General features: G+C 32.8%; 2 protein-coding genes across 4 annotated transcripts; both read right to left on the bottom strand.

The window, feature by feature from the left end:
* Positions 1 to 1,120: 1,120 nt before the first annotated feature.
* Positions 1,121 to 6,903, bottom strand: LOC101498211 (autophagy-related protein 18b). Of its 3 annotated transcripts, none has more exons than XM_004507714.3 (11): positions 6,709 to 6,901; positions 6,547 to 6,620; positions 6,390 to 6,463; positions 6,112 to 6,221; positions 5,710 to 5,801; positions 5,025 to 5,137; positions 4,459 to 4,578; positions 3,515 to 3,660; positions 2,895 to 3,008; positions 2,666 to 2,737; positions 1,121 to 1,638 (listed from the first exon to the last, which is right to left on the bottom strand). In XM_004507714.3, exons 1-11 carry the CDS (start codon positions 6,762 to 6,764, stop codon positions 1,506 to 1,508), a joined length of 1,104 nt encoding a protein of 367 aa, XP_004507771.1. In that variant the 5' UTR covers positions 6,765 to 6,901; the 3' UTR covers positions 1,121 to 1,505. The 3 variants fall into 3 exon arrangements, with proteins under 3 accessions (XP_004507771.1, XP_027192940.1, XP_073220141.1); XM_027337139.2 differs by having other exon boundaries at positions 1,357 to 1,638; positions 3,515 to 3,663; positions 6,709 to 6,902; XM_073364040.1 differs by lacking the exon at positions 2,666 to 2,737 and having other exon boundaries at positions 1,357 to 1,638; positions 3,515 to 3,663; positions 6,709 to 6,903.
* Positions 6,904 to 9,116: 2,213 nt separating this feature from the next.
* On the bottom strand, positions 9,117 to 14,248 carry LOC101497889 (probable LRR receptor-like serine/threonine-protein kinase At4g30520). The gene is made up of 11 exons (XM_004507713.3): positions 14,120 to 14,248; positions 13,915 to 14,047; positions 13,679 to 13,750; positions 13,234 to 13,377; positions 12,933 to 13,004; positions 12,755 to 12,814; positions 12,547 to 12,647; positions 12,321 to 12,452; positions 11,878 to 12,222; positions 10,870 to 11,249; positions 9,117 to 10,157 (listed from the first exon to the last, which is right to left on the bottom strand). The coding sequence occupies exons 1-11, from the start codon at positions 14,202 to 14,204 to the stop codon at positions 9,765 to 9,767; spliced, it is 1,917 nt and encodes a 638-aa protein (XP_004507770.1). The 5' UTR covers positions 14,205 to 14,248; the 3' UTR covers positions 9,117 to 9,764.
* Position 14,249: the final 1 nt, after the last annotated feature.

The raw sequence follows: 14,249 nt of genomic DNA, 5'->3' as shown, positions 1-14,249 counted from the left end.
GAACATGTATGTTTTATACACAATTTATAAAAGTGCTTTTAAGAGTTAATCTCTACCGGATATTTGGATTAAGAATTGTCAAGTCCGCAAAGATGCATAACATAAAATGACACGAAACATTTCAAGAGTGAATAGTGTGGAATTGCGTAAATGGATATGACCTTGGTGTTGTAAATCTCACATGGCTGTTTTTGAAGTTTATTTTTGTCCATATGCTCCTAAATTTTCTTTCGAGTGAAAAAGTTTTGATCTCCGATTGTGAACTTCAACATGATATTCTCGCTTCCTGTGGGACTGATTACAATCAAATTCAATAACTCTGTCTCAGAACGTTTTTGTGATCTTCATAACTTGCTTTTAGCAAACACAATTATATCTGATGCTACTGATGTCTATCTCCTTGCTGAGTGCTAAAATTTGCCTCTTAAATCCTTACTGAAATTGCAATGTACACAATGTACGAGATGGGGCGTGCACCGCACAGCCACAGAACTGCCTACCTCCCCTCTCTACTCAACCGTTACACTTTTGTTCCTTTAAGAAGAAAAAATAAAATAAAAAATGTCGGTCCTATTGCGTGTGGCCCACAACCGTAACTTTATAAACGCTACTTCGTTAATCGTTACCATTATCACTGTCAAATATACCTGTTGTCCTGTGGCGGCGGTCAACACCACCTTACAGAGGAATGCATGTAAGAGTGTACTAATGCAGGTTAGTTGCTGAATTCTTTCACCATAATTTGAAAACAAACAAACAAAAATGAAGAATAAACTTTTTGGGCATGGGTAAAACAATGCAAAATAAAATAGTTCAAATATTATTTTAGTTTCTGAAAATACAATTTTTTTCTTCCAAATAGGCAAAAGAGTTTCACCAAACACAACAACAATGAAAATAACCTAATCAATTAGGCGGAAAAAACAGCGATTACTAATTTCCTATTCACCGTAATAGTTGATATAGATTAAAGAGAAAAAGATAACATGCGAAGTCCCTAATAACATCGCTAAAATTTAAACTATCAGGGTCTTTAACAAATAAGTAAATACATCTTTTGAGATAACCATATATAATACTTATTTAAGTTGTGCCAGAAATTTAACGATACATAGCAATATAATTAATAATTGGTTAGCATTAATAAATTATCGGTTTAATCAATTTTAGTACACTTAAATTTATTACAAGATCCAAATTAGATGTATTTTCGATGTAAGGACCAGATCAATCACTCCCATGACATTCTGGGGGAGTAATGTAAAATAAATTTACATTGATACCTTTCTATACTATATCAATAGGAAATTTAGGATCATGATTTCCTCCACATATCACATTCACGTTGGAAGCAGATATGCCTCTGGATTGAGTTTGGACGTTTCTCTGAGTAGGCACTTGATGTTGGTAGCAATGGTAGCTCTGGAAAGTTTCACCAAGTGTGGCATGTAATTGCCCAAGCTTTGTAGTTATAGACGGGGCAGTGAAAACTACTACTTTCCTATTTATGGAACCTTATCCATGGTCACAGTTAAAAGATTGGTTTCACGCCCTAAAGACCATGACAATTTCTGAGCATCGATACTTAAGTTATATTCTTGAAAGTAGCCATTATAAGTTATCACACACATGTTGACCCTGGAAAATTGAAAAACATTAACTTTTAGCAAACAAATTGACATCAGAAATTTAATGAAACAAATAGGTATCATCGTATGGAGCTAGTCGTAGACCTTTGTAACCCAAAAAGGAGTACCAAACTTCGATAAACGCAGCTTAAAGCAGAGACCATCTATTTCTCTGGTCATGACTTATAACTGTTTAGTTAATTCTACACCTCCATGTTGTACATTTCTATCTTGGATTACGAGTTTTCCATTTAAAATCATAGCAACCTAAAAGGCCCTAACATTTTGAGACATGGATATGCACATCAATTTTCAGGAAACTAGAACATATTGTCTAAGTGGAAAACTGAAATACAGGGCGTGAAATTAGATACGGTGACTTGGACCAATCACCTTTGGTATACAACAAGAGAGAGGTGGCAGTTTTTATTGAATAAATCGTAAACTTTATCTTAAACATTCAATGCACAAAAAAGCATTGATATGTTAACTACACGCCTCGGAAAAAGGCAACAATGAACCTTTACGATATATCACACTTTGAACCTGATATCAGCAGACAGGAAATTAAAAAATCCCACCAATAGGCAATAGCAATAACAAAGACTGGGATTTGGGAACAGAAAGCTGCATATATACAACTACTTATGTTCACATCACATCTCATATTCATCAAATCTCCGACATGCATAATCACATATTGTCTTGGTTGCTAAATAGATTGTCAGTGTTATGGTCCGAACAATGGTAGCATTGGAAAAATGCATGCATGTATACACAAATTCACTTCTTCATATTAAATATGTAAAACCCAAGAGGTCATATAAAGTGGCGTGATAAACCATAGTTCCACATGTAAGAGAAGCATATTCATTCAAAAGAAGCCATGCCATATGCAAGATTTCAGTTTAGTCTGTTAGCCGTACAGATAAAAAGTCAAAATCGAACACTTAGAAAATGGAGAGACAGGGACATCAAATAAAGATATTGCCACATGGAGCAATTGACCGAGATCACCAGGATAATGAGGCACTCACCTACAAGCTAAAAGTTCAGATGGCGAGGTGGAGGTGTCGACAACATTTTCAACCTTGCAAACTACTGCAGAGCTGTATGATAAACCGAAGACACAATAAAATCCTCAAAAAAGATAAAGCAAGCAATCTTGATTATAAAAGTAAGAATTGTATTTGTAAAAGATTGCTCGTCTACAAAGACCGATATAGAATATCTAAGACATGAATCTAGAAACATAAATTACTTAACCTTTTGACTCCTGCAGGAACTGCATTATGAAGCACGTGATGATAAGCAGGATCGAGCACATCATTCACAACATCAGGAATTATTGATCCAAGAAAACCACTTGATCTCTTGCTCCTAGTGAGGTCATCAAACATAAATAGGACATCTTTCCAAATCCATTACAGAGGAAGAAAAATAATTTAAAATAAACAACAGAAATAAAATTCTGAAAGTAATAGAAGCTTCCCCAAATTATATGTACTACTAAAACCAGCTACGCAAAGGGTTGTAAACATTTGAACATGCAAAGACCAACATGTCATTCACTTCTTTAAGCATGCAAGAATGAAATATTCAATTAACAGTAATCTATCTTATGTGGCCCTTAATTTTCACCCAATATAATTGAGAAAACCGACATTAAGTTTTTTCTCTCTCACTATTTAGCTTTGCTCGTGGTATTTACAAGTCCATTTGGCAATTTCTAAGCCAAACACAGTAATTAGAGGTTTGCTTTTTAAATCATGCAGCTCAACCTTTAATGATGTAAAGCAATCCAAACCCATGTGAGACATGTTGATTTATATACAATGAAGTAGTCTAGTGAAGTGCGGAATAATATTTAAAATTGAAATTCTCACCGCAGATGTGAAGCGAATCCGAGAGTGAAAAGATGAATAGAACCAGAGGAACTAGTGGCTGCAAGAATATCTGGAAGCTGCTTTGATGGCCCAAATGAAAGAGAAAATATGGTAGATGAATATGAACCCCTTCGGAAGCTATATGACTGCTACAAAAACATTTGTCAGATTTTACACCTAGAGTGAATTTTTTAACAGATATAATATCAAAAGCATAAACAACTGTCACATAGAATGTCTCATGTATGAATGACTCTGAAGAACACTACTTAAGGGCTCAATTTCCGTGTTAGAGACTTTGAGGGTTTTCCACTGACAACCAGGATGGCAACATAGTATGACTTCTATTTAGGCTTCAAATCTGTGTATATGGCTATATGCTAGATACTATTTCATTGTTCACTAAAAATCGCATCTGCTGGATTCAATGTATCCAAATTCAAAGACATGCACATCATCAAATGGATGCATGTCTTTTTATATTTTAGATTCTCGTACAGATTTACAGGAGGCAATGGAAGATGAAACATAGATAGGAAAAATTGGGCAAGAAATGAAAATTGTTCATCCAGTAAATAGTTAGCTTTGAATGAAAATACGATGAGAAAACAGGATTTAACAGTTCACTTACATGACAAAAACATTCAACAGGATTTGATATCATATTATTGACATATTAGAACCAATATATTTAGGTTTGGACTCTCAAGGTCAACAGTATTAGTAAAGGGCCTATAAGTGTGTTTTACTATGATTTATACTTAAAGTGACCTTGTAAAGGATTGTGCCCTTATTTGATTCAATTGCAAATTTTTACCAAGTTGATATAGTTTTCAGCTTCAAGCAGAGGAAAACACTAAAAGTGGAAAGATACCAGAAATAATGGCTAATGCCATTAATATCACTTATCAGTATTCAAAAGGACACAACATATTATTCATCACCTTTGTTGCATCTGAAACCAAATGAACTCTGACTAAGGTTCCTTGCTCAGATGCTGTAGCTATGTACATTCCATTAGAAGAAAAGACCATAGCAGCCAGCGGTGAACGATGAGCCTCAATCTGTATTTCAGATTCAATATATAATAGTGTACATCAGTAATAAAAAAACAAATAGGCATTAGGTAAAATAATAAGATAAGTCAATTATTCATGTGTACTTGAAACCATTCCTACTACGCTCCCCAAATAAGGAAATTAAGACATACAGTTCATGTAACTGATTAATATGTTAGTTACTTAGTTCTTAAAATTCCAAAGAAGAATGGATTCTTTTTGTTCACATTAACAAGAAATACTGGACCAGGAAGGCAGGGAAGAATAGAGTAACAGTAAAAAATTCAAAAACATGAAGATTTATATCTTCAATTTTCATCTCTCACTTACTATTGTAGCTACAACTACAAGGCAGTGAACGCACAACAGCTAAAGAACTCGTGATTATGAATGAAACAAAGCCATTTTATCTTATCATTCGAAGGAATTTAGAAAGGAAAATTGGGAACAACCTCACAGTGTAAATTACAATCCAGGACATTGTACAACAATACCGATCCTTTCGTGGTGCTGGCAGGAAGAGCCATGTAGCAAGCATCTAAACAAGGGGAAAAAGCACAAAGTCCTGCAGTGAAAATTGTCTTAGATAATTATATGAAATTATGCGTAATATAACAATCAGCTTTGAATAACTAAATATTTAATTGATTTTTGTCACATTCCCGTTGCCTGTAGCATAATAATCTAACAGCTACAGCTTACTAACTAAATAAATAAACAAGTCAGAAAACCTTAAAAAAGTACTGGTTTAAAAATAAGTTAATTAATTAATTAATTAAATTCATTTATGAATGATGTTGTTTCACTAGATGCTTCTGATCTTAAGTGTCCATCCATAAATTAAACTGGAGGTTAAGTTAATAGAACATAATGGTAGAAGCTTGAGATGATAGCATCTTAGTAAGATGGGTTCCCTAGTTAGGCATGAACACAAGCTCTTTCTTTTTATCATAGGAAAAAAAGAGACCTATACACATCCAAAGGTCAAAATGAAAGGTGCTAGTCTATCAAGGGATAGTATGTATGTGGAAATAAGAAATTCATAAAATCATATCAAGTACTTCGGAAGAAAAACAATGCTTATCAGAAACCTTCCTGACAGAGTAAAATCTTATTCAGTATTAACTTCAAACTCACCTTTAATATTTGGCACGGTGTCAAAAGTGTCCAAGATTGAAAGACTATTCAATTCATATACATATGCTTTGTCTTGTAAAATGACAATGAGTCTGCATCAGAGAGAAACAAAGCCAGAAAAGATTATTCTTAATGGTCAAAGACATATATGCTGATCAGGTCATTGGACTTTTATCTATATTTTTTTCTCTTGCGGATTTTTGCAACAGAAGAAACTTCAAAGCTAACTAAACTAATTCAAAAAGTAAGCTCCTCAAATCAAATGAGAATATAGTTGTTGTGTTATTTACATAATAACGAAATACACAAAAGAAGCATTTAGCAGTGCAATACTAAGCATTGGGAAAAATAAAAAGAGTTAAAACAATGAAATCAAATTGGTGCATGTTAATAAAGTATGACCGTTTTTTATTCATGCGAATAGCTAGAATTGAAGTAAGAAAGTTCAAATCTCTAAGAGGAGCTTCAGTTGTAGTATTGAATAAGCAGAGACGACGAGGGGACAATGATGGCTGCAAAAGAATACACAATCAGAGATTCAGAGAGAGAAACCCCAAATTCAAACTCAAATTATTACAGTAGTAGTAAACTATGAAGCACGGACACTGGACACGACACTAATAATAATTTGAGAAAATAAATTAATGGGACATGCCTAGGATGAGAGGTGTGGGCAGTACCTGATCACCAGCCCCAACGATAGCAAGAAGACTTGAGGTAAACAGCATCTCAACAATAGAGAAACCTCCAACAGCTACGAGAAGGAATGAATGAACAAATAGTTAGTTATGATGAGAATGAGAATAAGAATGGAATTGAAGAAATTAGTATTAGCACCTCTTTCATAACAGAGCTTTCCTGTATTGGTATCAAATATTCTGAAACCATCTTTGGTGCCAATAGCAAAGCAACTGCAATTCAATTAATTAAGAAGAATGAATGAATATATTAAAAATAGGGAAATTGAATTGAAATAGAAATATATAATAATTGACCGACCTATTATCCTGGTTGAAGGAAGCGCAAAGAATGGGACAGGATGAAGACGATGCCATTGAATTAGGAAGACTTCGGCTGGCTGCTTAACGAACGATTCACCGGCGTAACGTAACAGTAATCTTCAGAAGAAGGACCCACTTTCTTCGACTCAAACATAACTTTTCTGTCTTCTACCATCTATTGTGTTCCGGAGATTATTTTTAAATTTAAATTCATTAATTCAAGCGTGCACGGTAATCTGAAATATTTTTTAAATGCAACAATTATTATTATTCTCTTTATTTTATACAAAACAAATGAACTAATATATCATTAATTATTTTTTTCATGACAGACGGAATAGTTTTAATAAAATACACTGAATATGACGTCAATAAAGTAATAATAAAATTACATTGAATACCACCCAAAAAAATGCACTATGACTTGTTTCTGAAAGCTACCATGACTTGTTTTGTGTTCAGGTTGATGGAAATTTTTAAAAAGTTATCGTGTTACACTTCTCCCACATTTTCTCATTATAAGAAACCATATTAGTTGAGGCAAATAAAAGAGTATCAATGGAGTCTTTTGCAGGTACATATGACACATTTTTTTTAATAAAAAAATGAATGACAAATAAATTTACTTGCTAATGAGCGTAAAGCTAGGACTTCAGTGGATTTACATTTTTTCTTAACCCTGCCCGGTTCCTCTTTTCAAATCATTTTCTAGCTTCCCACCTACATGTGCTCAAAACACCAATTTTGTATTTTGTATTCGCTTCATATATAGTATTCTGTCCGCTCTATAATAAGTGTGATTTTAGCAAATACAAATTATTTGTAATTTTTTATATAGTTTTAATTATTTATTTATATTAATATTTTATGATTAGTATATACATAATTTTTAAAATACTATGCACCAAAAATTAAAATTTATACTTTGATAATTTTTTTTTAATATATTATATTTTTTTAGTATGTATACAAAAATCTTAAATTACATTTATCATATCATATTTATCGTATAAAGATAAATTTAAATTTCAATAAAGAACACATATTAATTCCATCAAAGAAATTTAAACCCTCGTTATTCTCCTTAAAGTACACCCACATCAATTTTTATAGAATAGTTATTGGAAGACACGCTGACAAAAGTAAGAGTATCGTTGAGTTGCAAAATTCAGCTGCATAAATTATAAAAGTAAACTAATAGAGTAGTAGTATTTAATACAACAAGTTTGAATTTTGACTAGCAATTAAAATTGAACCCATATTTATGGCATACCTAGAGTAAAAATCTATATTATCGGTACAGGTGAGGGCATAAATAATTACCGGTGGAAAATAAACGGTTATGCATGCTTTAGTACTCATAACATATTATTATTATTATTATCATAAAATTGTTAACAAAGATATAGATTTTATGTTAACTAATAATATTTAATCTATCAATCAAAATATAAAATAAACTCAGAATAAAAGTCGTTTAAATTTTTCAATTTTTTGTGTGGAATAAAAATATTTCATAATTAAAACATATATAAAATTAATAATTAATTAATATTATAAAATATGTTAATTGTTTTTTAAATATGATTTCCTTTGTTTCAAATAAATTTGTGTTCTATCTGATAATTTATTTTGTTTCTATTAATATAACTAAATCAAATAAATATTTACATCATTTTTTAATACTTAATAAAAAATTAAATACTTTAAATTATTATTTTCATAATTTAATATTAAAGAATTTCGAATATTTTTTAATTATGCTAAAACTATACAATATTTTTTTATTTAACAATTTTTTTAATCCAACTACAAAGGTTCGGGATTAAAATTAATACCCACACAAATACAAGTATTTATTAAGATTGAGGGCAAGTAAATGGTAATGTGGTACCTACTCATTGTCATTTTTAGTTTTGGACCTCAAAATGTCTCTAATTGAAACTGATAAATTTTAAAGGTTTGTTTTTCAAATGATAAACTTAAATGATGAATAACAAAAAAATTATATTAAAAATATTAGTTTATCAGAAATTTTTTATATTTGATATAATTCATTCTCAAAAACCAACATAAAATTTGACGGGTATCAATTTTCATAAATTCATTTTCCAATAATCTGCAAATCGAATCTTTGATATTTAATTGGATTATAAAATTTAAAAAATATCACACAAAAATAACGATGCTATTCTATGTTATTAAAACAAAATATTACAAAGCATGAGTAGGATGTAGCAGCATAAGTGCACCAGAAAATGGTATAGGAATCGGCAATGAGTCAGAAAAACAACAACCACTGGGGTCTGGTAATAAAAAGAAACAAGGCATATCGACTAAAGCAATGAACTAATGAAGAAAACAAACAAGACATAAAGGTAAAAGAACATAGGAAAAGACACCAAATAAAGAAAATGAATAGGCGCGTTACCCTGCAAAAATATCAGATTGAAAATGACCCCTAACAGCTGAAAGTTTATACTTCACTCATACTTATCAAGTTTGAACATCACAATTCACACGGCAACCAAAACAACACTTGAAGAATTGCATATACCTAATGCCCCAATGTTCATCTTCAGTCAACCGTCAAACATATCATTCTGCCAAATACATCATCCTCTTGCCTATGCTTCATACTGAATAGCAAAGAATCTGATGATGTTCCCTATCCACCCTATACAAAGTCTACCATTATATATTTTGCATCCAAATTGAACAGTAACATAATAAGTACAAATGTACTACTACTCCTCTACTGATATCTTTAGCAACCCAAAATGACAATTGTATTAGAATATATATACACTGGTTATCTTATATCATGATGGACTAAACAAAGTTAATATAATTAAATTTCCTTTTCCTTTTAAAGATTTAAAGCCAAATTAACTTATGCCCTTTTTTGTCTTAAACTTTAAGTTCTTCTGGAAAAAGGACATGGTAATCTGGAGTTTGGCTGTAGGTATGTAAAGTTTAGCCAATGATTGTTCCACTGGTAAATGCCACTCCTGTTTGTACCTTCCTACCATTTTTTTCTTCTTTATTTTGTAATTATCTAGGACCAGAGAGTTCCATGGCATAGGAATCCAATGACTGATCATCATCATCGTCCATCGTCAAGCCAAACATGCTTGATCGATCATGAACACTGTCATCGTGTTTGGAAGCAGAGGTAGGACGAGAAGAGGAGCTATTGCTACTGTTGCTATGACTATGGCTCCAACAATTACTACCATAATTATGTGTTGATGCCCATTTCTCAGCAAGTCCATCTCCTTCAAGCATTCTGACCACTTCAGACATTTTTGGTCGGTGTGCTGTTAAATATTGAGTACAAAGTAAAGCTACTTGCAGCATTTCCCCAACCTCTATTTTATCATAGTTGCTCCCTAGTTCTTTGTCCACCAACACTGCAACCTTCTTTTCTTGCTGTATTTTCCTAACCTGTCACAACACCGACAAAAACTTGATCTCTAGTCTACTCAAGTATAAACAATTATTATTAAACCTATGTATTTCATTTCAAGGATATGCACCAGGGGCAGGTACCTGCCTCTGCCTGGTGTGAAGTGTCAACAACTACACAGCATTCAGAAACTTTTTTCGGGAATCCTATTAAGTTTACTATCATAATATGATTTATACATATCACACATTTAAATTTAAACGTCCCTACCATAATAGGTATATGAACTGTGGCATATGCAAAAATGTCTCATCCACTAGAAGTACACTTTAGAGCAGATAATAAAAATTACATGATGAACAAATATAAGCTAATATTTTGACTTATTGCTTAGCAATTAATAACTTATTGTGGCCGGCCGCAGTGGACAAAACTGAATATGTTGAGGTGTTTAAGGAGATGAGTTATAACATTTACAATTACAGTTACAATATTGTACATATGGATGTGTAGACATTCATAACACTTGATTTTCAAGTTAATGACGTATCATTAAACATGTGATAACACATTATGCTATAATTTTCTTTCCCCCTTTTCGATAATAGTGTTATGGTATTCAATAGACACAAGCACCAAAAAGTTAAACACCGTATACTGAATAAGCTAAAATATTAGTTTAACTAGCAAATAATCATGTCAAATACTAATCAAAAGAATGTTTCTTTTGAATGCAGATGATAGACTTACCCACTCTAGCATAGCACCTTTTTGATTCAAGGTTTTCCCAAACTCAAGGGCTGTCATTCCAGTTATAAGCTCTAACAAGAGAATGCCGAATCCAAACACATCAGTTTTCTCAGATGATTGGCCAGTGGAGAGGTACTCCGGTGCAATGTGCCCAACAGTGCCACGAACAGCAGTGGTGACATGGGAATCAGCATGATCTAGGAGCTTGGCAAGGCCAAAATCACCAACAATAGCCTCATAATCGTCATCTAGAAGCACATTGGCAGCCTTTACATCTCTGTGTATTATCTTAGGATCACATTGCTCATGAAGATACAAAAGGCCCCTGGCAGCTCCAATTGCTATCCGCTTTCTTGTGTTCCAATCTAAAGCTGGTTTTCCTATTACATCATCACAAACATGATATTAAACACCAGGAAAGTGAACGTATTAAGATTCAATGACCAATTTATACTTTGCAATAAACAGCATATGGTAAACAATATGCAAACGGCAGAAGCAGAACTCTTAAAGAAAAGACAAAACCAACTGGCTTTATCACTTCTCTTAACAGTTGCTACAGAGAGAAATAAATAACATCAATTTACAACCCTAATTATCTGAATACTCAGCATTTCTAGCTTATCACTTTGATGCACATAACAAATAGTCAAATTATTTTCCAAGAGTTCACAGAAATTTCTATTGCTGCTGTTAAATTATGAGTATGACTGCATGATTAAAATTAAAAGGTACATCTGAGAGCCCTATTTAATCTTCAAAAACTGAAGAAAAAAATAATAATATATACTATATAATATCCCATGGCCCAGACCATGTCATAATGCAATACCGCCCTCAAGGTCCCCTAATTGTAAACATATGAACCCAAACATGACAAGTGCAGATCATAAGATTAAAAAAACAGGTCCAAGTGCATGTGATAATAGCAGTGTCTAACTGCACTTCAAATATATCACATTCATTAAGAAAAAGACTGCTAGCGGCTAGCACAGAGAGAACCAATACCTCTAAGCCTGGAGGCCACACTGCCATTACACATATAAGGGTAGACCAGAAGTTTTTCATTAGATGTAGCACAATAACCAATTAATCTAAGTAAATTGCGGTGAACTGCCAAGCTTATCATCTCCAATTCTGTTTGGAACTGTAATTCTCCAGCACTACCATTTACATCTTTCAGCCTTTTCACCGCCACCATCGTGCCATCTCCAAGCTTCCCCCTATAAACATTGCCAAAACCTCCAGCACCAAGTATATTCTTAGAGCTGAAATTATCTGTTGCATGTTGGAGCTCTCTGAAACTGAATTTTTTAAGATTTCCTAAGCTAACAACTGCCTCTTCTTTATAATCTGCAACAATGCCAACATAAAAAATACTGATATTCTAACACCATATAATTTCGTACTATATAATCTATAATAAGAACCATTATTCCAGTGTTACATACCACCAATATACAAGATGGCTCCATGTTGTCTTTTCTTTCTATACCAAAAGATCCCCAAAAATAGGACCACAAGAGAAACAAAACTAAAGGTTACTCCAAGTGCAATTGCTAGTTTTTTGGACCTGTGTTTTCCTACAAATGGAAATATACCATGGATTAAAAACATTGTATGAAAAAAGACAAAGAACCAGGTTAATGAGGTGTAGGTAGAAGTAGAACATCATACCTTGTGATGATGCTTGAGAAAAAGAAATCGGTATAAGGGTAACTGATCCAGAGCAGCCTTCAGTAGAGCTACTTGCACAAATTAAAGGGTTCCCCACAATACTACAAACAAACAGTGAATCAAAACAAAAGACAGTTGAAACAAAAGTATTATTACTTCAAAAGAATAGAACACTATTTTGTCCACATTTGAGAGAGGGAGACCATACTTGAATGACCTAGCTGGAAACTTGGGCAATGGTCCACTGAGATTGTTAAAAGACAAGTCCCTGAATGGATAACGTTAGCAGCATATATCAGAGTTTAAGCAAAAAATGTTGAAAAAAAATGTAAATACAGAAACCCTTCTGACGTGTGAGAAGGAGGAAGTGAAATAACCATACTCACAAGAAAGCAAGTTGTGGGATTTTTGACAGTGAAACGGGAAATGGTCCAGACAAGCTATTGTTGTTGAGCCTCCTGCTCTCATTGCGTGCAAATAAAATAATGTGTCACACATTTAATAATATAATATTATATAATATATATAATATATATAATAAAATAATATACAATATGTTACAGTTCTTAAGAAGATTTGATGCACAATAAAGAAGTAGCAGCATCTCAAAATTCAAAAAATTAAAGGGAAAGTAAAGTAAAGTGAGATAATAAACAAAAGTAGGAAACAGTAAAAGAAATTACTCACAGGTACTGAAGACTATTGAATTGACTCAGAGAAGGTGGAATGAAACCAGAGAATCTATTATTTGAAAGATCTAAAGTCTGAAGCTTGGGAAGTTTTCCAAGTTCCGGAGGTATTTTGCCTGAGATGTTATTATTCTGCAGTAACCTACAAATCCAAATGTTCATATCAATGTTCACATAGAAAACAACATCGAATCACAGTTACAAACATGAATAAATAAAAAACTAAAACACCAACACACACAAAAAACTAATAAAACCAAATGTCCAAATACATTCCAGAACGACAATAAACAAAACGACAAGAACAACGTTGTAACTAATATTACTAAAAACAAAATAGAAGAGGATGGCGAGGAAAGTGATGCAAGGGTGTTGAAAATTTGAAGTATGAGTTAAAGGTAAAAGACAAATGAAGTTGAAAAGAAGCCAAAGTTTTCACTCACACTTGTTTAAGATTGGTTAAATTTCCAATTGCTGAAGACAAAGTTCCAGAGAGAGATTGACTCGGTGCTCCCCTGTACAAAAAAAAAAACAAAAATTCTAGTTTCTTAATTTAAATAATTAAAAAAAAGAAAGAAAAAAAAGAGAATGGAGTGAAATAGGAATAAGAAGAGAATGGAAGAAGAAACTAAGAAGGGAGAAAAAAAGAAAAAAAAAGAAAAGGAAAAAAAAAAAAAAAAAGCCAATAACAAAGGAATCAGAAGAACAAGTGATCATAGCCCAACTACAAGGGTCTACGGAGAATTCATCCCAGTTGCTTAATACACTGTGTGGATCATTTAGAGCTTCCTTTATGCTCATCAAAGCCTCCACTGCAATATATTGTTAATATTAATAATATGAATTAATGAAAAAGAAACTTCGAGAGAAAAGGAAGTAAGTACCTTCGGGGTTGCGAGGCTCGGAAGCAGAAGAGAGAGCTTGATGGGAGAGGAAAAAGATGAGGAGAACAACGAATTTGAGAGGCATAGCTATGCAAAAAGGTTGTGTTGAGTGTTAAAAATATGGGAAGAT

The sequence above is a fragment of the Cicer arietinum genome, chromosome 7 (assembly GCF_000331145.2).
Source record: "Cicer arietinum cultivar CDC Frontier isolate Library 1 chromosome 7, Cicar.CDCFrontier_v2.0, whole genome shotgun sequence".
Taxonomy (NCBI): Eukaryota; Viridiplantae; Streptophyta; class Magnoliopsida; order Fabales; family Fabaceae; genus Cicer; species Cicer arietinum.
Note: the sequence above shows the minus strand (reverse complement) of the source record. Positions and strands in the feature narration are given on the sequence as shown.